Source organism: Mustela nivalis, assembly GCF_964662115.1.
Source record: "Mustela nivalis genome assembly, chromosome: 7".
Taxonomy (NCBI): domain Eukaryota; kingdom Metazoa; phylum Chordata; class Mammalia; order Carnivora; family Mustelidae; genus Mustela; species Mustela nivalis.
In genome coordinates, this window is record NC_139026.1 from 119,863,037 (window position 1) to 119,890,433 (window position 27,397).

The following is a 27,397-nucleotide window of genomic DNA, read 5'->3' on the forward strand; positions in this document are numbered from 1 at the left end:
ATCTTAATACGAGTCTTTGAACATAAGTTTTCATTTATCTTGGGTAAATATTAAGGACAGAATTTCTAGGTATGTTAAGCATCGTTTAACTTTAGAAAACACTGACAAAATATTTTTAAAAGTGGTTGGTACTATTTTAAATTCCCACTATCAATGCCTGGAAATTCTGGTTGCTCTATATATTGGCCAACATTTGGTATTACTGTATTTTAGCAATTATGAATGTTAGCCTTCTATTGAGTGTGTAATGATACAGATTGTGTTTTTTTTTTAACTTAAATTTTTGTTTATTTTTATCCTTTAATGCCCATCTTGTGTTCATAATGTCCTAAGTATTTGTGGTTGTTAGAGCAAAGTAAATTTGAAAAGTTCCATGGGGAGGGGAAATGGTATCTGTTTGTAAAACAAAACAAAACAAAACAAAACAAAAACACAGGGCACCTTTCCTATGGTTGTGAGCTGCCCTTCCCTTACTGCTCAATGCATTTTCTTTTTTTTTTTTATATAATTTTTTATTTTTTATAAACATATATTTTTATCCCCAGGGGTACAGGTCTGTGAATCACCAGGTTTACACACTTCACAGCACACAACAGATTGTGGTTTTGATTTGCCTTTCTTTAGTCACTAATGACGTTGATCATTGTTCCTTGTGGTGATTTCTCATCCCTAGACCTTCCTTGGTAAAGTTATCTTTTCAAATATTTTGCTTACTTAAAAGAATTGGGTTGTTGTCTTATTATTAAGTTGTATAGTTCTTTATATATTCAACATTACATACACATATTTTTAACAGTTTTATTGAGATGTAATTCATGTACCATAAAGTTACCCATTTGAAGTGTACAGTTCCATAGTCCTTAGTATATTCACAGACTTGTGGAAATATCACCATAATCTAATTTAGAACACTTTCATTATCCCAAAAAGAAACCCATACCATTAGCAGTCACTATCCTTCTCTCTCCACTTCTAGCCATAGACAACCACTAACCTATTTTACTATGTTGGACATTTCTTAGAGTGCAATAAGAGAGCATGTAGTATTTTGTGACTAGCTTCTTTCACTTAGCATAAAGTCCTCAAGGTGAATCCATGTTGTAGCATGCATCAATACTTCATTCCTTTTATTGTCAAATAATATTTAATTCTATGGGTACACCATATTTATCCATTCATCAGTTGATTGACAATGGGTTTGTTTCCAGTTTTAAGCTATCATAAACAATGTTGCTATAAACATGGTATACAGGTTTTTGTGTGGATGTATGTTTTCATCTCCCTTGGGTGTATAGATACATGTTTGCAAATATTTTCTCCCAATCTATGTCTTCTCTTTTGATTTTCTTAACAGTGTCTTTTACAGGGCAAAAGTTTACAATTTTTATGAAGTTCTATTTGTCAGCTTTTTCTTTATGATTCATTCATCTTTCTTGTGTCTTATTTTGGAAACCTTTTCTTAACCCAGGGTTACAAAGAATTTGTTTCAAGATTTACAATTTTAGCTCTTATGTTTAGGTCCATTTTAAAACAATTCTGTGTATATGAGATAGAGATCAAGTTCATTTTCCTGCATATGTATATCAGTACTATATTTTGAAAAGATAGGTTATCTTGGCATCTTTGGCAGTAACTGATTGACTGTCAACGTGTGGGTCTCTTCTCAACTCTCAATCCTGTTTTCTCAATTTATATGTTTATTCTCATACCAATAATATTCTGTGTTGACTACTTTATAGTCACTCTAGCTTTATAGTAACTCTAGAAATCAGGTAGTGTAAGTCTTCCAACTGTATTCCTTTTAAAAATTGTTTTGCCTACTTGAAGTCTTTTGCATGTTCATTTCTACCATTATATGGCTGGGATTTCCACTGAAATTGTATTGAATCAGGAGATAAATCTGGGGAGGATTAACACCATAATATATTGAATTTTCTAACCCACAAAGAAGAAACGTCTCCTAATTTCTTTGCATCTTTAGATTTTTTCAGTAATGTTTTATAGTTTTCAGGGCACAGGGTTTTTTTTTTTTTTTGGTGTGTGCATGAATTTTGTTAAATTATCCATAAATATTTCATTTTTTTGATTGTACTGTTTTTTAAAAATTTTATTTCCATTTTTATTACTACAAAGTAGTAGAATATTGAGTTTTATATAATGACTTTGTATCCTGTAAACTTGCTCTCACCATTTCTAGTTGGTTTTTTGCAAATTCCTTGTTTTCCTCATAGACAACCAAGCTCTCTGCAGATACAGTTTTACTTTTTTCCCCCACCTGTGTGCCTTTTATTTTTCTTGTTATGTTGCACCTGATGTAAACTCTGGTGTAATGTTTAATTAAACAGTGAGAGCAGACATTCGTGCCTTGTTCATAATTTAAGGAGAAAGAATTAATTTTTTGTAATTGAGTATGGTATTAACTATAGGTTGCTTGTAAGATGACTTTTATTAGGTTTAGAAAATATCCTCTATTCCTAGATTGCTGAGAATTTTTATGACTTGATGTTGAGCTTTGTCAGATGCTTCTTTTATGCCTGTTGAGATGATTATATAAGCTTTCTTTTTTTTTTGTAAATTTGATGAAATATGATGCCTTATATTAAATGAATTTTGAATTCAATTCCAAATCAACCTTGCAATCCTGGGATAAGTCTTACTTGGTCATGAGATATTTTCCTTTTGATGCACTCTTCAAATTGATTGCCTAATATTTTGTTAAGGATTTTTGCATCAATATTCATGAGATATTGGTGTGTAGTTTTTGTTTCTTGTAATGTCATTTCCTGGTTTTGATATCAGGTTAATGCTGGTTTCACAGACTAATGTTTTCTCCTTTTGAAAGTTTCTCACTGAGTTCATGTAGAATTGGTACGATATCTTCCTTCGGTGTTAGGTAGAATTCACCAATGAAGCAGTCTGAGCCTGGAGCCTTTGTGGGGGAGATTTTCTTTTTTTCTTTTTCTTTTCTTTTTTATTTTTTTAAAGATTTTATTTATTTATTTTTAATTTTTTATTTTTTATAAACATATATTTTTATCCCCAGGGGTACAGGTCTGTGAATCACCAGGTTTACACACTTCACAGCACTCACCAAAGCACATACCCTCCCCAATGTCCATAATCCCACCCCCTTCTCCCAAACCCTTTGCGACAACATGGATGGAACTAGAGTGTATCATGCTTTGTGGGGGAGATTTTCAACTAGAAATTTAACTTCTTTGACATTGGACTATTGAGGCTATTTCTTCGTTAGTAAGTTTTGGTATTTTGGATCTTTCAAGAAATTGTCATCAAAGTTGTCAAATTCATTGGGATAAAGTTCATGTTTTATTCTTATCCTTAGTCTGTAGGATGTGCAAAGATGTCTTCTCTCTCATTCTTGATATTGGCAATTTGTGTCTCCTTTTTTTACTTGGCTGGGGATTTATCAATTTATTAATCCTTTTGAAGAATCAGATTCTGATTACATTATTTTTTTCACTGATTTATGATTTTTCTGTTTCCTATGCCATTAATTTGTCTTTTATTATTGCTCCCTTTCTGCTTGGTTTGGGTTAATTTTATTCTTTTTCTAGTTCTTAAGGTAGAAGATTAGATACTTGAACCCTCGATTTTTTTTTCATATAAGCATTTAATACTATAAATTTTCTTATATGCACTGTTTTTGCTGCATACTAAAAGTTTTGATATAGTGAAATGAAAATTTTCATTTTCATTTAGTTCACTCTATTTTATAATTGTTTTTTTAACCCATGGGTTACTTAAAAATGTGTGTGTCTTATTTCCAATAATTTGGGGGGATTTTATAGATATAAAAATCTGTTACGGATTTCTAGTTTATTTACAGTCTGAGAAAACATTTTATTTGCAATTCTTATTTATTTATTTATTTTTAAAAGATTTTATTTATTTATTTGACAGAGATAAATCACAAGTAGGCAGAGAGGCAGGCAGAGAGAGAGAGAGAGGGAAGCAGGCTCCCCGCTGAGCAGAGAGCCCGATGCAGGACTCGATCCCAGGACCCTGAGATCATGACCGGAGCCGAAGGCAGCAGCTCAATCCACTGACAATTCTTTTGAATTTGAGAGTTGTTTTACAGCCCATAATATGGTTTCTTTTTATGAATGTCCCATGTGCTACTGGAAAAAAAATGTATATTCTGCTGTGTTGACTGGAATGTATTTGTTCATTAAAGCAGAAGGTTCAGAGACAAAGTCCATATTGTGATTCTCCTGATACATCCTCCCTTGATCTTAAGAGGAGAAATATAAGTTACTGTAGCTTCATGTTTTCAAGGTTAATTTTAAGTTTGCACACAGACTTGAAAAATCTTATGCCCCTCTTTTCCTTTTTCATCCTGTTATGGAAAGCATATTGGTTTTGCTGACATTTTCTTCTCATATTCTTTAAGGCTGGGTTTGAGTTTAAACATAGTGTAAGCTATTCTTATATGAGATGTGATACAGGCCAGTTAAGAACATGGATTTAGAGCCAGATAGTCCTGTGTTTAAATCCTTATTCTGCTACTAATGTGTATGTGTGTGTGTGTTCATAGGAACATGGTTTATATATATATTTTGTGAAGATTAATTTTGGTAATAGTAGTGAAGCACCTTTGCAATGCACAAGTAAATAACATACAGCCCTATTGTTGTTATGTGATTTAAGTAAATACTGGGAAGTGTTCACTTGTCTTCCTTTCCACAACTTCTCTGATAACGGCTAGCTTCCTTTGTTAGCCATTTATTCATATGTATCAAGCATTGTCTTCTTTGAGCCTCTTATTACAGAGATTGCTATATAAATGCCTTCTAGGAAAGGTTACTTATTCTTAGTTCCCAACCCTACATGGTGAGTTTGTTCATTGGTTAACTATTCTCGGTGACAGAAGAAATGAAGCAACATGACATTAATGAGTACTTAGGAATGTGGGGTCATAGAAACAGAAGTGAGTCCTAAAATAGAGTCCTCTGGAATTGGTCGCATCATTCATACTAGAAGCAGTCATTTCCATAGGCCTTGAATGCCTGTGTCATGTACCAGGAGGGTAAGCATCAGAAAGACACCTAGAGATAAACTCTCTCATCAGAATCATAAGGCATTCTATTGAAAAGGGTGGCATAATTTACTGTCTATAATGTCAAATGTTTAATAAGACCTGAGTAAGAAAAAGATTGCTGGAATAATTTAATATGCATATTCTTGGATTAGAGGCAAAAGAGTAGTAAAGACATAGCTGAGCTCAGTTAACATGCAAATAACATTTTCTTTCAATAAAATCTCTTGTACCTCTAGTGCCAGGCACTCTGCTAGGCGTTGGGGGTGTTAGAGTGACTCTGGCAGATACGGTTCATGTTCCTAGTAGGGAGGGAATGTAAATAACTGTGTAAGAGCTATGGCAAGAAAGGTACAAGGAACGTACAGAGGAAAGGCATCTACACCCAGGATTTCCTGAAGTGACCTGAGGATGAGAAGTCACAAGATCATGAGGGGGTGCGGTCAGGGTTTCAGAGAAATGGAACAACCTCTGAGGAAGCCTTTAGTTGCCAACTCTGATCTTCCCAGAAACATTTGGCCACAGGGAAGTCCATGGTTTAGTGGTGAATGTCTAAAACGTTTAGTTTGTTACCCACATTCAGCCCAAGATAAACTGAGTGCAAGATGACTGTGCAATATCTCATTTCACAGAGAGATTTCCAAAGAAAACCTCGCTAATGAAGAACAGAATGACAGTAGGTCAGGCTTCTTGATGCATTTTATTGTGATATGGGGGAGTCTGGTAAAAAACTAGAAAATGACCATGGTGTAACAAGGAACTTAAAAATGAAGAATCAGATTTGTAACTTACATACATGAATACAGGAACAAATTGGCACAAAATGTTAAACATTGTTCCCAACACTGTTTATATGAGGTTATCCTAATTTGGCTTACTAAGGAGATGAGAGTTTGATGGTTAGGCTAATCTCTTAATAAAACTGCAGAGCATCATGCTATTAGTCACACAGTGAATTTCAAAATTTAAGAGTTTTATATTAAAAACTGGGTAAAGGTAAAATGACTTGATTGTAGTTGTAAAACTAATACATTCCCGTTTAAGTTCTGTTCTACAGTCCAAGGCAAGTATAAATGTTAACGTAACACTGTTAAATCAAATCTCAATGCAAGAGAACCAATTGCATCTCTACTTTAAATCTTATCAACTTTCCAAATTTTCATACTAAAATATATTATTGTATTAATACAAACTACAGTATTATACACTACACTGTGTAATAAATAAAGAAATATAAAAATAAGACACATAAATATAAAAGTTTTCTAAAACTAAAAGTACATGTCAGTAAGAAGGGTATTAATACTGCCAGGTTTGAAGACATACAGTACAAAAATGTTGCACAGATCTATAAACTAAAAGAAATAAAATAATACTGATAGGTAAAAATCAGCTAATGTTGTTAATAAACTGGGTCCATAATAACTAACATTTGGAAACAGTTATGAGCCAAATAACAATGGCATGTCCATGTCTGAAATGCAAGTACATGGATAGAGCAGATTAGAAAATTTCCCTTTCATTTCTGTAGAGAAATTTTGAAAGTCAATTAACATAAAATGAATACTGAGGAATTAAAGGATGAAATGTCCCAGTGTTTAGGTTTCTCTGACAGAGTCAGTGGTTTTAAGTTTTATTTGGAATTTTGATACAATAAACAAATCAACAAATGCTAGTTATTGTAGGCCACGCATCAAACGAAGGCGGGTTAGGGCCTTGAAAATACTGATAAATGGCACTTACAGCACACAGGTCTTGCTTAAGGCCAAAGGAGATACAAAGCTTCATATCATATCCTTCATATTTGTCACCACATACTCAAACACAATTACGAACACTGATTCTGACGACTCTGCTACCCTTCCCAGGATTAACACTGTTAGTCCCTGCAATCAGAACTCAAAGACAATCTTCTGAACTCCATTTTAAATCACATGAGTAAGAAACTTCAGTTCTTCTATCGGCTGCTTTCTTAAGGCTAACAATACACTTGAAATGATAATACTCCACTATGATGTCTAAATATTAGAAATTACTACCTTCTAGATTGAATTTATAAAAGGTAGTTAGCATGGTTTGGAACTGCATTATACTTCTCTGTGAAGGGAATTTTGTAGTGCAGAAGTTCTCACATTTTAAAAAACATAATAAAATACTGAAGCGGATTTAGCATATGTTTACCAATAAAAAATTATAAAATTTCTCCCAATTGTACAGCTTAAGAATAAACCAACGTTAAGAGTGATAATTAATACTGACAAAAAGAAACAATGCCAGATGCTTATCTAATTAATCAGTTTCCTTTAACCTGTTAAATCTTTGCTTTCCGAGTCATTAAAGTTTTCTAATCTGCTTCGTGTTACAAACTTCTTCCTAACTTTGAAAAATGCATGAAAAATTACTAGGTCTGAGATCAGGCACACCCGGATTTTTTTTTGTGTGGTTTTTTTTTTTTTTTTTTGTATTTTGTATTTTTTTTAAATTTTTACTTTACACAGTAGTGAACAGAAACCACAGTATACAGGTTACTGTGTTTCCATGAAAAGCATGTATAATATAGAACAAACTTCATTACCAATTAGAATGTATTTTCCTTCTAGAAAAACTATTAGGCTTCATTTGTTTTTTCTTCAGACACCTGCTCACTCTTCTTGCTCACTTTTTGTTCTAAGCTGCTCGCTTGATTTACAGCTTCATCTTCCTTCCTCAGACCTTCAGTTTTTGCCTCTTCTCCCTCATTCTCTGCCTCTTCCCCCTCCTCCTCCTCCATCTCGTCTTCCTCCTCCTCCTCTTCCTCCTCCCCTTGCGGTTTTTCACATTCTTTCTCTTCCTGCAGTTCTTCCATCTCTTTGTCCTCCTCCTCCTCTTCCTCTTTTTCACTGTCTTCATCCTCTTCCCTCGTCAGACTCTCTCTCTCGTCAGAGTCGGCCTGCGAGGGAGATGCCCGGGCCCCAGCATGCTCGCTGGCCAAGACTTCCGGTCCCGCCTCTTCCTGCTCCGTGCTATCCCGCTCCTCGGCCTCTCGCTTGCAGTAGGAGTAGCGATGATTCATGTGTTGAGAATAAGACCCAGAGTGTGAGAAACGCTTCCCACATTTGTCACATTGATAGGGCTTTTCTCCAGAATGCAACCGCATGTGTTCAATCAAATGATGTTTGTGTTTAAATGCCTTTTTACAGATCCCACACTCGTGCGGTCTCTTACCTGCAAAATAAGAATACAGCCATGACACAAAATCCTCACAAGGCTTTTGGAAGCACTTTGGTTTGTGGAAAGGGTTACAGAGTCATTTTTCAAAAGTTGTCAGATTCATCGACATACCTGTGTGTTCGTATTTATGTCTCAATAGTGAGCTACTCTTTTGGAATATCTTATCACACAAATCACAAGCATACATTCCATTTTCTGTCTTCCGCATTTTCTTTTTGGGTGGTGTAGAATCAGAGTCATTCTGGTCTTCTACATTTGATACTCCTTCTGAACTAGTGTCTTGCCTTTCATCCTATAGAAAAAAAGAAGAACATTTAATTTCAGATTAAAAGGTAAACAAGAGACACATGTAAAAAATACAGGTTAAAAAAAACTAATTTGATTTATACTTTCAATAGCTCGAGGAAAGCAAGCTCATCACTGCAGACAGGGTCCAAGGGTGGAAGGCTAGATGCTATGTGGGGGTTGATACAGAAAAAAAGTGAGGTTGGGGCAATACAGTCATAATGATGATAAAAACAAGTGATCAACTGATGAAAGAATGTAAAATGTACAGTAACAAAATTTACCTGGTTTCAAGTGAATCGTGATTTAATGAGAAATTTGCACACATTTTTAACTTAGAAGTTTGCTACATCATCACCAATTTCTAACTGCCTCATTTACCTTCATTTTTTTCTTTCTGGGTTTTACTGTGCAAAAATGAAGATTCTATTTTTAAAAGGTGGTCTTTCAGTTGTATCCTCCAGAACTTCAGAGGTCTACAAACTGACCTCTGTGGTTTCTTCGAAAAGAGAGGGCTTTTCTCTACCACTTTTCTAAGGAACAAGATGGCAAAACAATGCAGGGGGTCTATATTTTGAAACAAGAATACCTGCTAGACAAAATCAATCTTCAGAATTTCAGTGGTATAAAAACATTTTAGGCAGCCTCAGGGTGGTAATATTGTGTAGGAAGCTCTCATGTAAGTAAACAGTTACTGGTAGAGGAATTGGGTCCCTCAAGATCCTTATGTCTTTCCTAAAGTTTTCCATTCCATTGCTTCTAAACCCACAAACTGTCTAAAAGCTCAAAGGCTTTTCACAGCATTTTATATGATTTGCAAAGTGGGAGAGGTGCAGCCATTTGCCTGGGTGGTCTGTGAGCTGCCAGTTTGTGCTAAAGCAACTTGACTACTTTCATTGCTATGGGATGTGGTCTTATGATTAAGTGAAATGTTGGTGTGTCCTCCTTTATTATTCAAAGGTGTGCACAGTGCTGTGTACACTGAGAGTCTAGATGAATTCACTACAGGTGACCCAATCAGTAGTGATATTTAAGGGGGAAGAAAGCAGCAGATATAGATTTGAACAGGATATTATAATTATTTCAGCTGCACCTACCTACAGCAAATATTTGGATGAAAGATCAAATTTATCTCTAGTATCTGGGTGATTCAATAAGAAACCAATGAAAAAAACTGAGGACATCAAGGCTAGTGACCTAAAAAAAAAGTCTGGAGAATGAGCCACACAACAGTCACAAAAATGGTTCTATCTAAAACTACATCATCGCACAATGGAATACTATGCAGCCATCAGAAGAAATGAAATCTTGCCATTTGCGACAACATGGATGGAACTAGAGCATATCATGCTTAGCGAAATAAGTCAAGCAGAGAAAGACAACTATCATATGATCTCCCTGATATGAGGAAGTGGTGATGCAACATGGGGGCTTAAGTGGGTAGGAGAAGAATCAATGAAACAAGATGGGATTGGGAGGGAGACAAACCATAAGTGACTCTTAATCTCACAAAACAAACTGAGGGTTGCTGGGGGGAGGGGGTTTGGGAGAAGGGGGTGGGATTATGGACATTGGGGAGGGTATGTGCTTTGGTGAGTGCTGTGAAGTGTGTAAACCTGGTGATTCACAGACCTGTACCCCTGGGGATAAAAATATATGTTTATAAAAAATAAAAAATTAATAAAAATGTACCCCAGAGACATTGCACAATAAAAATAAATAAATAAATAAAACTACATCATCGGTTTTTGGGGGAAGGTAAGGAGGAAAATGGATATATGGACTCATGTATATAAATTATGACTGAAAGCTGTATTAGTTTACAGCTCGTAAAGTGGTCAGCAAATTCACTAGATGAGCTCTTTGTATACTTAATTCTTGTTTAATCAAAGCCTTTAATAAATATAGGTGCTAACACATAAAAAGTAATAGCTCAGTTTTGCTAGTGTGATGGGTCTGTGAATGGGAATGTATTTCCATGTATTGATGATACAGCAGAAGCTGTTACTCATTTGGGTTATATAACTCTAGAAACAGAAATTTAATTGGTGAATATTCCAATTTTTCTTTAATGTCTCAAGCTTCAGATAGTCAAGTCTTTAGCTAAGACTTCTCATTTCCCCAGGAGAATAGCACAATGGTAGTTGATAACCATACTTGGGATTAGTAAGAAACTGAAGGTGTGATGCTACGAAAGTTAAGGCAAATCTATTTCCTTTCAAAAAAACTTTTAACAACGCGCTTGGCTCCAAATAGACTGGTTTTATTCGAAAAATTTCACCCAAAGAAGTCAAACTAGCATGTTAGCAAATAGCTTTGGCATAGGGTCCTTTTCTTTACCTGATTCCCATTTGGCTGGATCACTTTCAAGGGTGGTTCCTGGACCGCAGGGCTGACCGTAGTCGAGTACGTGTAAGCCACCTGGGGAATCAGAATAGTCTGCTTATTGGCAGCTAGTGCTCGCAAGCATGGAACACTGTTCTGGTCAGCAATGGCCACGATCGTTGGTAATTGGGCAGTGACTGTAGGTATAGCAATATTTATGGGGTTGGCACTTGGTGGGATTACATTTACAACTGGTTCTGAGTCTGTAACACAACTGTCCTTTTGTGGCTCCTTTTTTGCGCAAGACAAGTTCAAGGGTTCTTCCTGGACAGAATAAACACTGTTCTGGTAAACACTAGTGATCGTTGACCTTTCTAATAATTCTCCCTGTTGCTTTGGTAGTGAAAGATCAAGAGGTTCTACTTGTGGCTCTTCCTGTGCGGCTTCTGCTGTGTACAAGTAACCCTGTGTGTTTCTGGAGGAGGAAAGGTTTAGAGGTGATGGGGATGATGGACTACTTCTGGAACCATTGACGGTGGATCCCGCTGGTAAAACTGGAGAGTTAGTCATCTTCAGGGGACTTTGTAGATTTACTGTGCTGTCCGGGGGCTCACTTGTATTTGTAGATTGAGGCTGCTCATCATTCTTTGCAGGGATATTTCCTTTGCCGGGTTCAGGAGAAGATGGTTCAGAAGACTGCACTGAAATCTGTCCAGCCTGCATCTTTTCAAACCACTTTTTTACTACATCCAGGGGTAGGTTTACTGAGTCAGCAATCTTTGAGAGCTCTTCTGCACTTGGTTGTGCGTTCAAAGCATAATAAGCTTTCAGAAGAGACAAAAGGTTCTTTAAAGGTGGCTGACTGGGAGACAGATTGCCATCTCCACCAGATGAAACAGAGGACTCGGGCTTCTCAGCTTCTGGGGCAGGGAGTGGAGGAGGCTGAGTAGGCTGCTTTAGGTCATAGTGCTTTAATTCTGGAAGTGCATTAATATCTCCTGGACATTCGTCACACAGAAGGCAAGTGCTATCGTTCGCTCCTCCTTCAAAGCTTTTGTCCTTCTCTGATTTAACAGTAAGATCTTCTGGTAACTTTTCACTTTTGCAGCTGTTTGTGGGGACTGGATTTTCTTTTTTTAAATTCTGAGGAACAACCTGAAGTTGGCTAGGCTGCTCAAGACTGTAGTTAATGATGATTTTGGTTGTTCCATCTTGATCAACCAAAGGAAGACTGATGGCGGAAATAACAGAATGGCCACCTTGCTGTATGGATGAAGCACTGATTGTTTCTTGTTCTTTGGATGCAAGATTGGCTTGATTATTCTCCAAAACTTGCCTTATTACATTACCATCCACTGCCACTTTAAGTACATTCTGAATATCACTTAAATTGATACTTATGGGAGACACCAAACCAACTGTTGGCAGAACAACAGCTTGTACCACACCCTGAGGAGAACTGGTCGCCTGTAAAGGGCCACCACCACTAAAAACCCCATTCTGTAAAGGGGCTGAACAGTTGATTCCTGAAGCAACCACTATGGGTTTGAATTCATAATCCACAGGTTCAGTTTTAATTTGGTTTATAGAAAGTTGCTCTTGAAGGGGCTTATTCTCTAACTTCTGCCGTATCTGTGGTCGCGTGGGACTGCCCGGTGATGCCGAAAGAGATGGTGAGGAACACTGAGGTGTCTTGAGTCCTGTTCTTGGTCGCCCATTCACAGGCATCAAGCTGATGCATTTCTTACTGCTTATGTGTGAGCTATAGGAACCAGAATGGGAAAAACGTTTCTTGCAGTTTGGGCATTCATATGGCTTCTCTCCTGAACAACAAAAAATTATATTCACTGAATTATTACATACAAGTTATGTGTCCACATTGTCCTTAAACAGTTTCAATTTAGAATATTGATTGTAAGTTCAAAACTGACAGAAATGTTATAAAGACTAGCAAAACCCTCATCTGTAGTACACGTGCTAGCCCATAAGGGCATCTTCTTAGCACATGTGTATAATATTCCTGCTAACCTTTAAAACTTCAAATAATTCTCAAATGCTAAAAAGAATTACAGTTGACCCTTGAATAACATGGGTTTGAACTGTATGGGTTAACTTAACCCATAGAAGTTTTTTGATAAATATCCTACAGTACTGTAAATGTATTTTCTTTTCCTTATGAGTCTGAATACCCTTTTCTCTTGCTTACTGTATTGTAAGAATGCAGTATGTAATACATATAACATAAAAACATGTATGAATTGACTTTCTGTTATAGGTAAGGCTTATGGTCATCAGTAGGCTATTAGTAGTTAAGTTTTTGGGGAGTCAAAAGTTATATGTAGAGTTTTGACCGCATGAAAGGCCGGCTCCCATACCCTGCATTGTTCAAGGGTCAAATGTACATCTACTCATTCAAGTTAATTTTTTTTTTCTTATCCTATTTTACCTACCTATGTAATTTTTCTACATTTCACTATACTTAACCATCTGCAGGATAAATTAATGTTACAGGAAAGAAAAGTAAATAAAATCTCCTTTATATAAGACTTAACAAGTATGAATACTTCCTTCCCATACCCAAAAGCTTTTAAGGTTTCCTTGAAAACATCTTTTTCAGTGGGCAGAAAACTTTCCATATGAGGTATTGCTATCAGTCTTGGCTTGTTAAACTGGGAGGTATGCACTCCTGGAGCTAGAAGGCAATGTTCTAGTGGGTATGTAAAGCTTTCTTGTAGTTTCAGTTTTAGTGAGAGTGGTTACAGTAATTTAAAACATTTTAATATTAAAACACAGATTATACCATGGAGAAAAAGACAAAATTCATGTGACTTGTTAGGAAAAATCCACAATGTCAAAGAAGCTCCTTGCTTGTAGAGGCGTATGTCAAGTTGCTTCCCTAGACCTGGGAGAGAAGGCATTTATCCTTGTCAGCTATTAGGGATACTTCGGTAGAAAATTTTGAGAAGCATGGAGCCAAGTGGAATACTTTCAGACAACCCTAATTTCACATCTTAATTTTAATTTATATTTATAATTCATTCATTTATAATTTATAGGTTAAAGACTATCAGTTTCAATAAGGTGGGAACTTGAGTCTTGTGTGCCATTTATGCCTTCTATCCATTGAAGTTTAGGTTACAAAAATGCGGAACAAGCCTTTTTTGGATGAATGGATGGCTAATTGCAAACTTATGGAATATGGTGATACTATTTATCTACTCAATATCAAGATAAAGCTCTTTCTTTCCTCTGTTCTTTTTAAGAATGAAAATGAAAGCAGTGAGAATGTAAGTTCTTCTAATGTAATTTCAGTATTGCACAATTTTTAAAAGGTGAGTTATATTTTCTCCAAGTATAATCGGATATTAGAACTGGAAGGGATCTAAGAGGCCCTCTTGTACAGTAAGAGTTCATTTTATATCATCCTGGACTTTAGCTAGCCTCTTGCTTAAGTTCCTTTATTAAAAGTAGGTTATTACCTGCTGGACAGCCCTATGGAAGATGGTCGAGTTTGGTTCTGCCGGGAAGCATGAATTTGGGTTCAAAACCTGGTTCTGCCATGAGTTTTTTAAAAAACTTATTTACTTATTTATTATGAGAGAAGTGGGGGCAGGAGTGGGGGTAGAGAAGAAGGAGAAAGAGAGAGAATCGTAAGCAGACTCGCGGGGAGCATATGGAGCCCAAAGCGGGGTTCAATCTCATGACTCTGAGATCATGACCTGAGCTGAAAACAAGAGTTAGATGCTCAAATGACTGAGTCCCCCAAGTGCCTCTTACTATTTTCTTAATCTTCCGAGTCTCAGTGTTTTGGTGTATAAATAAATGTAGATACATCCTTACTGGATTGTTGTAGCAGTTACATGGCATAATACAGCAAAACTCTGTGTGGTCTCAATAGATGTTAGTGATTCTTTTAAAAAGTAATTCTATGGATATACAGGTTGAGTACTAAGCCAGAATTCACCTTTTATTAGGCCCAATTTCCTGCCCTAGCCTGTGCTCTGATGCCACACAGAGCAAGCCTAACTTTGCTAAAAGCCAGGCTTTCAAGCTGGTGAAGAGCTGTCATCCATATCCTTACACTTCCCTTCTTAAATATACCCAGGTCCCTCAAAGATTCCTTATTGGACATAGTTTTTAGAACCCTTCCCACTTACCCACTTGTTAACTCATCTCTGGAAATTCTCCAGCTTATCAGTATCTTTCCAAGGGGATGCCTGAAATATGATTCAATACTCAAATGTACCAGGTAAATTTCTGAGGGAGGGGTGTAAAACAATGGATGTGTTCTAGTATTTCTATTTTAACATTTTAAATTCTTGCATAACATTTTTAGATGAGCTATATGTTTGTTCTCTTGTTAGAGACACTTGGAAAATAAGAATCTATGATATAGATTATTTTTAAAAAAGATTTTATTTATTTGAGAGAGGGAGAGAGAGACAGCAGGAGTGGTGGGGAGGGGCAGAGGGAGAGGGAGAAGCAGACTCCCTGCTGAGCAGGAAGCAGGCATACACTTAACTGACCAAGTCACCCAGGGGCCCCACAGATTATTTTTATCTTTACAAACAGGGAGACAGAGGAGCACAGTGGCTAAGGCAACAGCTTTGGAGTCAGGATACCTACACCGAGGCCCTGGCTTTTCCATGGACTAGCTGAGTGATTCTGGATAGGTTAATTAAGCTCTCTGAACCTCCATTTTCTCATCAGTAGAAAGGGAGGAAATAATAGCATCTACCTCAGAGGGCTATCGTTGAGACTGTATGAGTTAATGTACACAAATAACTAGAATGGGGCTGTCCACAGTTAAGTATGCAATAAATGCTAGTTGTCAGTATTATGGTTGGGGATTACCTGGTATTTTATCATTACCAGAAAGAAGTGGAGCAGTTGTTCTATAGCCAAATCTACTAAGTTTGTTGGAAAACCCCTTGTTTCTAACTTCATAGCTTAATGGTTTATACATAGAGTACCTCGCCTAATCTGTCTGTCTAGCAACTGTTGAATGAGGTGAAGTTGTGCTGTAAGAAGTCTGATGTCCTATGAAGACCGATTTCTTTTTTGTAATGGCTGAGGTGGACGTTTGGTTGCATCTGATGTAAAAACTTTCCAGGCTAAAGTTCATAGGGCCATGGAACAAACTCAGGTTATTTTCTGGGGAGGAGCAGGAGCCTTTTTTGTCTCACCTCTGAGTGGAGGTGAGGTGACCTGCTCCTCATCATAGCTCAAGTCCCACATGAGAAATTCAGATGATGGCTAAAACACATGACTCTGCATACGGCTCATTTTAGTGGTGTCAGAAGATAGCAACAGTCCAGGTAATTTTATGGAGTATAATTTGAAGACCCTTATTAGAAAGTGAGCTAACAAAGAAAGATTACAGAGGTTTCTTGAAGGATATGAAGCTCATCCATTATTTGAGACTCTAAACAGCTCTTTCAAATCTGCAGTGAAGGACATTTTTATCCGCCCCCCTCCATTTTTTTTTTTTTTTTGTTTTAAATTTCCAATCTACTGTAAGATCAATATTGTATAAAATATAATAAAATTGTCACAGTTTTTTCTTCATCTGCTAGTTTCTAAATTACTTGTGATTTCTGTACATAGCACTTCAAGAACCAGTCTCAAAAAAGCTTATAGACTGGTACCATCCTGGGATGACACTGAGAAGCCCCGACTCAAGAAATCTTCCTTTGGAATAAACCAGGCCATAAGAGCAGCTACTCTGGAGAAATACTTTTTCTGAATTGCATTTTGGTGAAATAGCACTGGCTTCCTACTGGAGACTCTTATTTTATTTTTATTTTTTTTAAGGTTTTTGTTTAATTGTCAGAGAGAGAGGGAGAGAGACCACAAGCAGGGGGAGAAGAAGGCAGAGGGAGAAGCAGACTCCCTGATGAATAAGGAGCCTGGTGAGGGACTTGATCCCAGGACGCTGGGATCCTGACCTGATCATTTAAGCCACTTAACTGACTGAGCCACCCAAGCGTCCATGGAGAATCTTACTTTAAAAAGAAAACTCTATCAATTTTTCTGCTGTACTATTTTAAGGATACTTTGGAAAATGATATAAAATGCATTTTGTTTTTCTATGGTCTTCGTAGTGGGAAGAGTTGTACTTTTCCTAGCAACTAATTCCTTTTACTTGCAGACAATCTGGGTCATGGTTATTGATCACAGTTTTCTGATTTCCTAAACCTTAAGTGTCTAATGTGTGGTCTGCTTCCAGCATGTGCTTGGCATTTCACAGTATATACATTTTACTTCACGTTTACTTCATGCCTGTGTTACTTCCTTAACTTTATTTTCCTAATACATTTTAAAATTAAAATTTCTTGCTGTATTAGAGGTATACAGTTTCACATTACATATCCTTAAGGACAAGACTATCATGTAAATACATAATGGATGGACAGTGCAGAGGAAGGTGACGCCCTGTGTTCCGTGATGTGACCTGATTCGCACCGGCTACTTCAGCAGCAGCAGCAGCAGTGTACTGCTAACAAGCTTGGAGCTCTTGCACACTTTCTGTCTGTACTATAGACAGTAGCTTCCTACCTACTACTTGACTGAGATGGATTTTTGAATATCAACGCAGAATTTTGCAATACCAACTTCCTGTTTCTGCCTTGCATTGCAATCCCTGGAGTGATGCATGCTTCCCAATTCTGTACCCTCTGCAGCTCTGACAGATCCACAGCCTCTAAAACTGCAATAGGACCATATGACTCATTTTGTACATGAATCTTACTCTAAATTTTATTTTCCCTCCTCTACTCCAATCTCAACATTTAAGAAAATGCTCTTGAACTAGCTCTATCTCTATCAACAACTTCAAATCATCTGTAATAAGAAAGCAGGTCATTAAAAATATATTCTTGATGAAAATTTTTTTGATAGCCCAGGAGCTAAGAAAAGAAATAGGATTTTGTGGCAAACTGCAAAAGACAACTTCTCATTTCCAGGAACATTTAAGTGTGCAAATAAATAAATGTTTTTGCAAGAATCTTGGTTTAAACAAATTGGTAACTTTAACCTTATTAGCCCTCAACAAATAAGACAGTGAAGCGGCTAGAAATGTAGTTCGAAAATAAAACACAGATATTACTAGTCACCCTTCACAAAGCCACCCGTTGTACTCTTTTGTAGGATGTTTATAAGATGTAAATGTCAATACAATCATTTCCACAAAATAAGTCACGTGCAGACAGCCATCATTTCTCATTAATTAGAAAAGAGTTATTTTTCACTACTATTTAATAAATCTAAAATAACAAGGGGTGCCTGGGTGGCTCAGTGGGTTAAAGCCTCTGCCTTCAGCTCAGGTCATGATCCCAGGGTCCTGGGATCGAGCCCCACATCGGGCTCTCTGCTCAGTGGGGAGCCTGCTTCCTCCTCTCTGTCTGCTTCTCTGCCTACTTGTGATCTCTGCCTGTCAAATAAATAAATAAAATCTTTAAAAAAATAAAATAAATCTAAAATAACATACCAAAATTAATCAGATGAATGGATGTCACAGTGCAATGTGAGAAGCTATGGAGTTTTTGTTATAGCTTTTGAAGTAAAGCCCTAAGACCTGCAAATACAGCTCTTTTTGTTTCTAAGTTTCTAAAACAGACATATTTTTCTCAGATAACATCATTTTGTAAGTAAAATTTAGAAAAGGATGTGGAATAGAAAGGTGAAATGGTAGGTAAACATATTTTCTTTAAAATTTTCGATGCTTTAAATTTTTCCTTAAAATTTTCAGGGTGACTCTGCATCACCCTGACTCACTTCTATTTCTTTCAGGTAAAGACCATCTTGGCCTCTTTACTTTCTTGTACAAATTGTACCTCTATATCCTTTTTCACTCCCTTGTTAACTGTGCAAAAGAGGCAATGGAATTAGTATTCATCAGAAAGCTCAAGGAGGTTGCACTTCTTATTCTATATTAAAAAAAATATATAATATATATAATATATATTCTGATTAAAAAAATTGGAGAAGTATGTCATATTATATTAGCTTATTATGCTTTAGTTAAAGATCAAGATTCCAATAAAGTATGATTTATAAATAAAAAATTTCTCCAGGTTAGTCTTCATTCTACAAGAAAAGCAAAGTTTCTGACCATGTGTGTAGATCACGATACAACAGATTTATTTATTACCATGTATGCTATAATATTCAAGGTGTAGACAGAAAAGAAATATTTACCACTGTGGATTCTTAAGTGCTCTTTTAGATGATGTTTGTATTTGAAAGCTTTTCCACATTCAGTGCACTTGAATTTACGATTACCACCAGATTGTGTCACATGTCTCTGTAGGAAAGAATTGATATTTTAATTACAAGGCAAAAAAGCTTTGGACGTAAAAGAATAGCCAATCTGCTAAAAGCATTTTGATGAATTCTGCTTCTCAAAGGCTTCAAATTGAGTCAGTCACAAAAATCTAACACTTGGAATACTGCACCAAAAAGAAGGGTGATAGTAGGATCAGAATTTGGACATAAAGAAAAATCTCCACTTGCTAATTTAGAGCATTAGAATCATGCTTTATTGAGTATATACATTACTAGAAACTAGAGATTATCCCTTCTGTAGCCTGGCTTTTTCCAGTAGTTTATCCTATCTCTTAGATGCTTGGTACTTCCAAAATGTACTTTAATCTGATGAATTTTAAAAAATACCTCCATCTTTTCATCCAAACATGGAGTATTATAACAGCTTTCTGTCTGGTTTATCAAATTCTCACTTTTATGTATTTCAAAGATATTTTGCACTCTTAGATTTTTTTTCCCAGGTATTGTATTTTTTTATTCCAGAGTAAAAAATTTAAAAAAAGTTGTATTTTTTTTTTTTTACTTTAGATTTTACTTTTCCAGAAAGTAAAGTTTCCATTACTTATTTATTTACTTTTCTTTATCCATCATTAAATTTATTTATTATTATGAAATGTTTCCCAGTCAGGTCTAATTGATATACAGTGTTACATTAGTTTCAGCATAGAACATAGTGAGTCAATAAGTCCCTATGTTACGCTATGCTCATCACAAGTGTCTACCATCTGTCACCATAGAACACTATCACAATGCCTTTGACTAGCTTCTCAATGCTGTACCTTTCATCCCCATGATTTATTCATTCTATAACTGGAAGCCTGGACCTCCCACTCCCTTTTACCCAGTGTGCCCACCTCCCTCCCTCTCCTTTGGCAACCACCAGTATGTTCTCTGTGTTTGAGTCTGTTTCTGATTTTTTTTTTTTGTTCATTAGATTAATTGTACAAAAGCACTGCTTGAACTGAGTTCTATCATAAACCTCATAAACCATAAATTGCTCATAACCCTCCAAAGGCTCCCCCCATGAACCCCTGAATACAGATTCTGAGTCTATACATTCTGAGGTTACCTGAGTTTCCAGGCTGATTCTTTACCAGTTCCCTGGAAGAAGTTCATGCCTCAGTCACTCAGTGAGTCTCAGTTTTTTGTATATAGACTACTCTTCTCTATCTCCTTGCTTTAGTTTATACTATTTCTTATTTCTTGGTTATGTTTCCCTATAATTTTGATTATTAAGATTCTAGCCATACTTCAAAGGCTTAACTCAAGTACGACTTGCTTCATGCTCCTCTAGCTGGAATCTCCCTTCTTTTGTTTTCCATACAGGAAGGAAAGAGAATGAGTACTTACTATGTATCCTGCTTCATCCAAACCGATGGCTGTAGGCACCAAATATATGGTGAAAACTCCCAACGGTGTATCTCTAGACCCCTCCCCTTAACTCCAGACTCTGAGAACCAATTGAGTCCTTGATACCACCAGTCAGAAAGAAATGGGCATGTGAAACTTAACATGATTAACACCGAGCTCTTAATTTCCCTTTTGAGAGTCAGGCCTTCCTCTGGTGTTTCCTGTCTTTGTGAAGGACACCATCACTTATCTGATTATTGCTTCAGCCCCAAACTATGAAGTAATCCTTGATTCCTCTCTTTAACTCCCTTACTCACTCCATCAGCAAGCCACCTGAATATACTCTGTATCTAACATTCATCAGTGTCCTGTCAGTCACTACCAGTGATTTCAAAGCCACTACCACATTAGGCCTGGATTATAGCAATAGCTTCCAAATGGTCTCCCTGCTTCCATTCTTATCTTTCTTGATCTACTTTCCACCCAACAGCCAGTGTTCCCTTAAAAATAAAAATCAAAAAATAAAGACAAAATTCAGTAACCTTCAAAGGTTTCCCTGTCACACTGTAGAATAAAATAAAAAGTCTCTACCAGGGTCTATACAATGGGGTACATCATCCAGCCCCAAATACTTCCTGGCCTCACCTATCTTTCTCCCCTTTATTCATACTGGCTTCCTTGCTATCCTTTGGGGATACTGGGCAGGCTTCTGCCTCAAGGCCTTTTCATGTTTCCCTCTGTTCCCTTTGACTGGAACAACCTACCCTAATCATCCTATGATTGGCTGCTTCCTTTCCTTTGGGTCTTTGTTCAGATGTCCATTCTTAGAAAGGTCTCTCTCTCCTTAAAAAAATAGCAGCTTTCTTCACTTTCTACCTTCTGCTTTTTTTTTTCTTCATACTATCTCTTTTCTTATATTTTACATCATCTGCTAATATATGCTCCCTACTTTCTTGATCTTTGCCTATCTTTTTCACTATTGTGCCTTTTAACACTGAGCAGGTTCTGAACACAGAACAGGTTCTGACGTAATAGAAACACAGATGTTTGTTTAATGAATAAATTAATAATACATGGAAATGCTTATCTTTAAGCCATGGCATGGTTTTCAAACTCAAGTTTGCTGCCCCATAACCTAAATTGTTTCTAAGACATCCCGATCATATTTCCTCACATTTTTGGTCCCCATATTAACCACAGCTCCTTTCTGACTTTTGCCTGATCACATACTTTATATAAAACCTACTGCCTTTCACTCATCTGAAAAATCACCACAAAATTGGCTCTTATGCTCATTGTTGATCTTATGATTTCTTTCTATAATGGCATCTCTTGTTTTCACCATTAGCTCGACCTGCGCTTTGCAGATCATTTCTGAGACAGGATTTGGGGACAACAGGTGCAGTTGGTGCCTGCTCCCCAAATGTCACACAAATCGGGCTCTTTTCCCAAAGCTTGGCTGTACTGTAGTCAGATGGAAAAAGCATCATCCCTAATAAGAGTTGCATAGGGACAGATGGTCTTTGTCTTCAGGAGTTCCTTCTCTGTATCAATTTCTTCCTTCTTTTGGTATTCTTGCCAACTTCAAGTGTTCCCTCATGGACTTACCCACTAACCTATCTAAGGAAATCGTGGTTCTATACTTCCTGATTGCCATCCTTCTCCCCCTTTATTTTGTGATTTTGTGAGTGTTGTTGTCAAGGTCCTGAGAAGATAGGTTGACCCTGCTTGAAGATTTTGTTTCTGCTGTAATTTTTTTGTTTGGTTTAGCCATCATCTTAGAAAGGGTCTAACTTGTGCTCTGTGAGATACAGGACTATATGAGGTACATACATAGGGCAGAATTCTCACAGATTTGCATTTATAGATAGTCATAATACTTTGATACAAGAAACTGGACATGTGCCACAACAATAACACATACACTTAAAATACACTGTGCAGCTGAACATTTCTGATTTTTAAAGTTAGCGTCATGTTGATATTAATCTGATTGTTTAGAGTTGATACTTATCAGGATCTTACAAAAGAAGGGCAATTGGCAAGAGCTTCTTGGCCTTTAATCCTTAAGTACAAAGCCAACCGTTCAAACGTTAACTTCTAGAAGAATAGTCTTATTTTATACACTAGAAATTGAGGCAACATGACATAGGGATAGAACAAACCATGTGAAAAATGAGTCTTCAATATAAGAATGTTTAGAATCTAAACTTCAGATTCTTAAAGGAGGCAACTTCCCTTCCTACAGTAAATAGAACACAGTAACTTATACTGAGAATAAATAAAGTAGTCTTTGGTTCCCAGAAAATTAACTTTTATTATTTGACTTTCCTCTCAATTTGGTCAGTACTTAGTCATATGGTTTATGAAACCAGTATTTATTTTTCCTACACTGAGCATTTTGGTAGAATGCACTTTGAAATCTAGTTTTAAACTTCAGGGAAATATTTGTTACGGTATAAGCAAAATAATTAAATTTACAAAAAAGGACCTTATCTGAAAAAGAATAAAAAAACTTAGGGACCTCAACAATAATGTTCACATGTACTTTATAACTCAGAAATGACCAGATAATTCAAATAATCACTTATTCTTGTAAGGCTGTAGATAAGATGCTTTCTACTACATCCTTTTAAGTATATTAAAACCCTTGCCTTGTACGAATGGTTGCTTTCACTTACTTGATCTCTTCCTGATTTATGTGATGTCATGTGACGTTCAAGTTGGGTTCTGTACGCAAAGGTGTAACTGCACAGGGAGCAACTAAAATTATCTTCATTCTTTTCATGGCGATATTTAATGTGTTCTTTCAGAGAGGTAAAACGTTTATAGCCTCTATCACAATACGGGCAGGTGAGTAACTGGGAGAATGCATCTGGTGTTCCTGTATAAGAAAGATAATATATTTTGAATTTAAAACATCCAAAAAAAATTACCAAAGCTGTCACTGAGTCCCTATGCTTTGTGCCAGATATTATACTACCTACTTTATATTTGATCCTTAAAATAATACAATGATACTATCTCTATTTCATAAAAGAGAAAACAGGATGCTCAGAAAGGTTAAATAACTTAAAAGTCACTTGGCCAGTAAATGATGAAGTCAGGATTCAAACATGTGCTGTCTGACTTTAAACTCTCATGTCTTTTCCACTAAACCACAAATCTTCCCTTCTTTTTGTAGGGTTAATTAGACAAAGAAAATATAAACAAAATTAGAAATATACATTACTTTTATAAATATATACATATTGAAGGGGACTTGTACACCATAATAGAATCTTTCCATTGGTAATGATGTATCATTAATTATTTAATGCTTTCTTTCTAATTTGGAAATGATACTCTATAAAGTTATTGCCATCACACATGAGTAGTATATAATTAGATTATGTTTTCAAGACACCCCTGCAGTTAGGTGTAGCCCATATGACAGAGGTCAGACCACAAGAACAAGTGCTGGGGGAAATGAGTAACAGGAGCCAGATCTAGGTCTGTCCCACAAAGACCTCCCACGCATGCTTCTTTATGTTCTTTTCCTTACTGAATTACATGGATACATTTTCTGTAGAATTTTATATGGATAAGTATAGGATAGGATTCAGAAAATAAAGGAAATACAGAAAAACTGGAGTTCACTGAGTGAACCATATAGTTTTTTAAGATTTATTTATTTGAGACAGAGGGGTGTGTGAGTGGGGGGAAGGGTAAAGGGAGAGAATCTTCAAGCAGACTCCTTGCTGAGCATGGAGACTGTCACGTGGGTTGATGTGGGGCTCGATCCCAGGACCTATGAGATCATGACCTGAGCCAAAACCAAGAGTTGGACACTTAACCAACTGAGACACCCAAGTGCTCCTGAATGAACCATATTTTTACACATGGAGCCATCTAAGCCCGACAATCCTAAAACGTAATACTATTTTGCCAATTAATATTATTTAACTAAGAGTGCTTTTCCATATTTGGTTTATTTCTTTAAAAAAAAAAAAAGAGTTCCTAAAAGATAAAACTTATTGTAAATCATATCTCTACCCTCATTTGAATTTCTTATTGAAAAAGACTTGGGACGCCTGGGTGGCTCAGTCGGTTAAGCTGCTGCCTTCAGCTCAGGTCAGGATCCTGGGATTGAGTCCCACATCGGGCTCCTTGCTCAGCAGGGAGCCTACTTCTCTCTCCACCTCTGCCTGCCACTCTGCCTGCTTGTGCATACTCTTTCTCTCTCTGACAAATAAATAAATAAATAAATAAAATCTTTAAAAAAAAAGATAAAAAGAAAAAGACTACCAAAGAAAATTATATTACAATCTCAAAATCCCTCATAAACGTATATTACCTTTATTGAAATCCAAATCAATATAAATTAAAAGTTTTGCTTGAGAACCAGCCTGCGTGTAATAGACTGAGCACCTGATCCCATATGAATAAAATCAAACAACCAAATCCCCCAAACTTTATGATGGTGTCTTTATTATCAGCCAGCAAGGCAACTGGAATCAGAGAATTTTCTGCTGGCGATGTCTCTAAAATGACCTACTTCTAATGGGATTAGATTAGCCACATGAAATTGTTTTGGAAATCACGTTATGTTTTGTCTGGTATTAATTTCCTATTTGTAAAGGTAAGTAGGAAATCAACATTTGGGACACTGTCCTTGCCAGAGTACCTAATCCGTCCTATTGATTTTAGCTGGTTACAGTGGCAGAAGTCCAAGTGAGCCATTGCAGGTGCTTTATTATTGGCACCACAATCGACATGTGATTCTATTACTTAAGCTGCTTATAATCCAAATGTAATACAGCTGTCTGTTCTCATTATGTTCTATTTTCTTTTTTGCCTTCATCATTAATAAACAAAATACTAGTAATTTTGTAATATGACAGGGTGCTCATAATATTCTACCAGCAAGTTATTATTTTCATAAATCAATCTATATTGAATTTCTCACACAAGGAGATAAGAATTTATTCTTTTAGGATACTAGCATAAAACAACAAAAAGTAAACCTGAATATCTGACATAATAGCAAATTATAGAACTAACAGGCTTGAGAGTTAAATGAAAATTTCTGTTCCTATTTTTGAAAAATATTGGATGTTTGTTTATTTAAAAGAATCACTTTTTTAAGCAAAGAAGGCTTATCACATAAGGAAAAAATTTTTCTTTTTAGAATTCTTATAAATAACTTTAGAAAGAAATCCAAACTATGTCTATTTTTTGAGCAGTCTATAATTTCCTATGTATCTGTGACTATGAATATGCTTTAAAAAAAACCTTAATTTTTGTATCCTAAACCTCCTTTGCTCAGTAGCATGACATTTCAGACTGATAGTAGTACTGGATATAAAATATTTGCAAAATCTCCTTTAATTGTGCACCACTGATTCAGAGTTTGTGATACTTCAGCCTTCCAGAATAAAGTTTGCCCTCTGACAATTTATGAAGTACAGAGAGCGTGTTGAATCCACCAACACTTAAAAAACTGAGGGCTTCTGAGGATAATCTGATGTTACTGGTGTGACAGAATGTCTACTATGAAATATTTTATTAGCTGTATACCTGAAAGTAATGACTATCTGAATTAAAAACAGATTCTAGAATTCAAATGTTTTACTAATTCAGAATGATTAGGGCCCCAATTTTTATAGGATTTTACTGTGTTGATTATAACAATGGACTTTACGAAGTTTAACTTTATTTGATCTGTGCAATAAAACATTTTTTTAAAGATTTTATTTATTTATTTGACAGGCAGAGATCACAAGTAGGCAGAGCAGCAGGCAGAGAGAGAGAGGAGGGTGGGGAAGTAGGCTCCCTGCTGAGCAGAGAGCCGGATGCGGGGCTCGATCCCAGGACCCTGAGATTGTGACCGGAGCCGAAGGCAGAGGCCTAACCCACCGAGCCACCCAGGTGCTCCTTTCATGAGGATTCTTAAAGAACTTTCTGTTACATAAAAGATTTACATATGTATATTAAAATGTTTAAATTTCCTTTTCTTATTTATTTAACCTATGGGTTCCTCAGGTGAAATTTAACAAATTTCCTTTAAGGAAAAAAAAAAAACTGGGGCACCTGGGTGGTTCAGTTGGTTGAGTCTGACTCTTGGTTTCAGCTCAGGTCATGATCTCAAGGTTGTAACTATGAGCTCCACATCAGGCGCCACACTCAGCATAGACTCTGCTTGGGATTCTCTCTTCCTTCCTCTGCCTGCCCCCACCTGTTCTCTCTCTAAACTAACTAAATAAATAAAATCTTAAAAAAACAAAAAGAAAAAACCAAAACCCTGAGAAATCAAAGTACAAATGGTAGGGACCTACAGAAGTTTAGAGTGCCTATAATTATAGACTCACCAAATATGCAAATAGATCAACACAACACTATTCATATAACTGTAATGCTGTGTCCCCAGGGGTAATAATCTTTGTAATAATAATTGTCTTCAAAAATGCATCCTTTTGGCACACTGGAGGAATCAATTCTAGAGTGTCCTACTTCTATTTCCTTTGTCACTGATTTAGTTACAGAAAATCCTATCGATTCTGAGGTGAAACTTCTATTTCTGCATTTTTCATAATTGATTCCTGATTTAAGGAAGGTACAGGTGATTCTTTGCAATGGAATCTATTTTGTTTTCTACACCATTCTCAATTTCCTTCAGAAATTTAAAAGTGGATTGATAAATAACACTAACTTAGCACCAAAAAAGCTGAATACTTATGTATAAATCTAACAAAGTATGTATAAGATTTATACAAGGAAAACTATAAAACTCCGACGAACAAAATCAAAGAAGTAAATAAATGGAGAGATATTCATTGTTTGAGGATAGGAAGACTTATTATTGTC

At 36.3% G+C, this 27,397-nt stretch overlaps 1 protein-coding gene across 22 annotated transcripts in view; it reads right to left on the reverse strand.

The window, feature by feature from the left end:
• Window positions 1-5,737: 5,737 nt before the first annotated feature.
• Window positions 5,738-27,397, reverse strand: part of ZEB1 (zinc finger E-box binding homeobox 1) — a 195,943-nt gene continuing 174,283 nt past the window's right edge. For 12 of the 22 annotated variants that reach the window (XM_082740780.1, XM_082740778.1, XM_082740763.1 and 9 more), the window contains 4 exons: window positions 19,076-19,181; window positions 10,892-12,699; window positions 8,378-8,558; window positions 5,738-8,260 (listed from right to left, as the gene is read on the reverse strand). In XM_082740780.1, the coding sequence (XP_082596906.1) occupies window positions 7,665-8,260; window positions 8,378-8,558; window positions 10,892-12,699; window positions 19,076-19,181 (2,691 nt within the window). In that variant the 3' untranslated portion in view covers window positions 5,738-7,664. Of the gene's footprint in view, window positions 8,261-8,377; window positions 8,559-10,891; window positions 12,700-19,075; window positions 19,182-23,232; window positions 23,436-27,397 lie in introns of all 22 variants that reach the window. The other 10 variants (XM_082740769.1, XM_082740759.1, XM_082740775.1 and 7 more) reach the window with 1 other exon arrangement.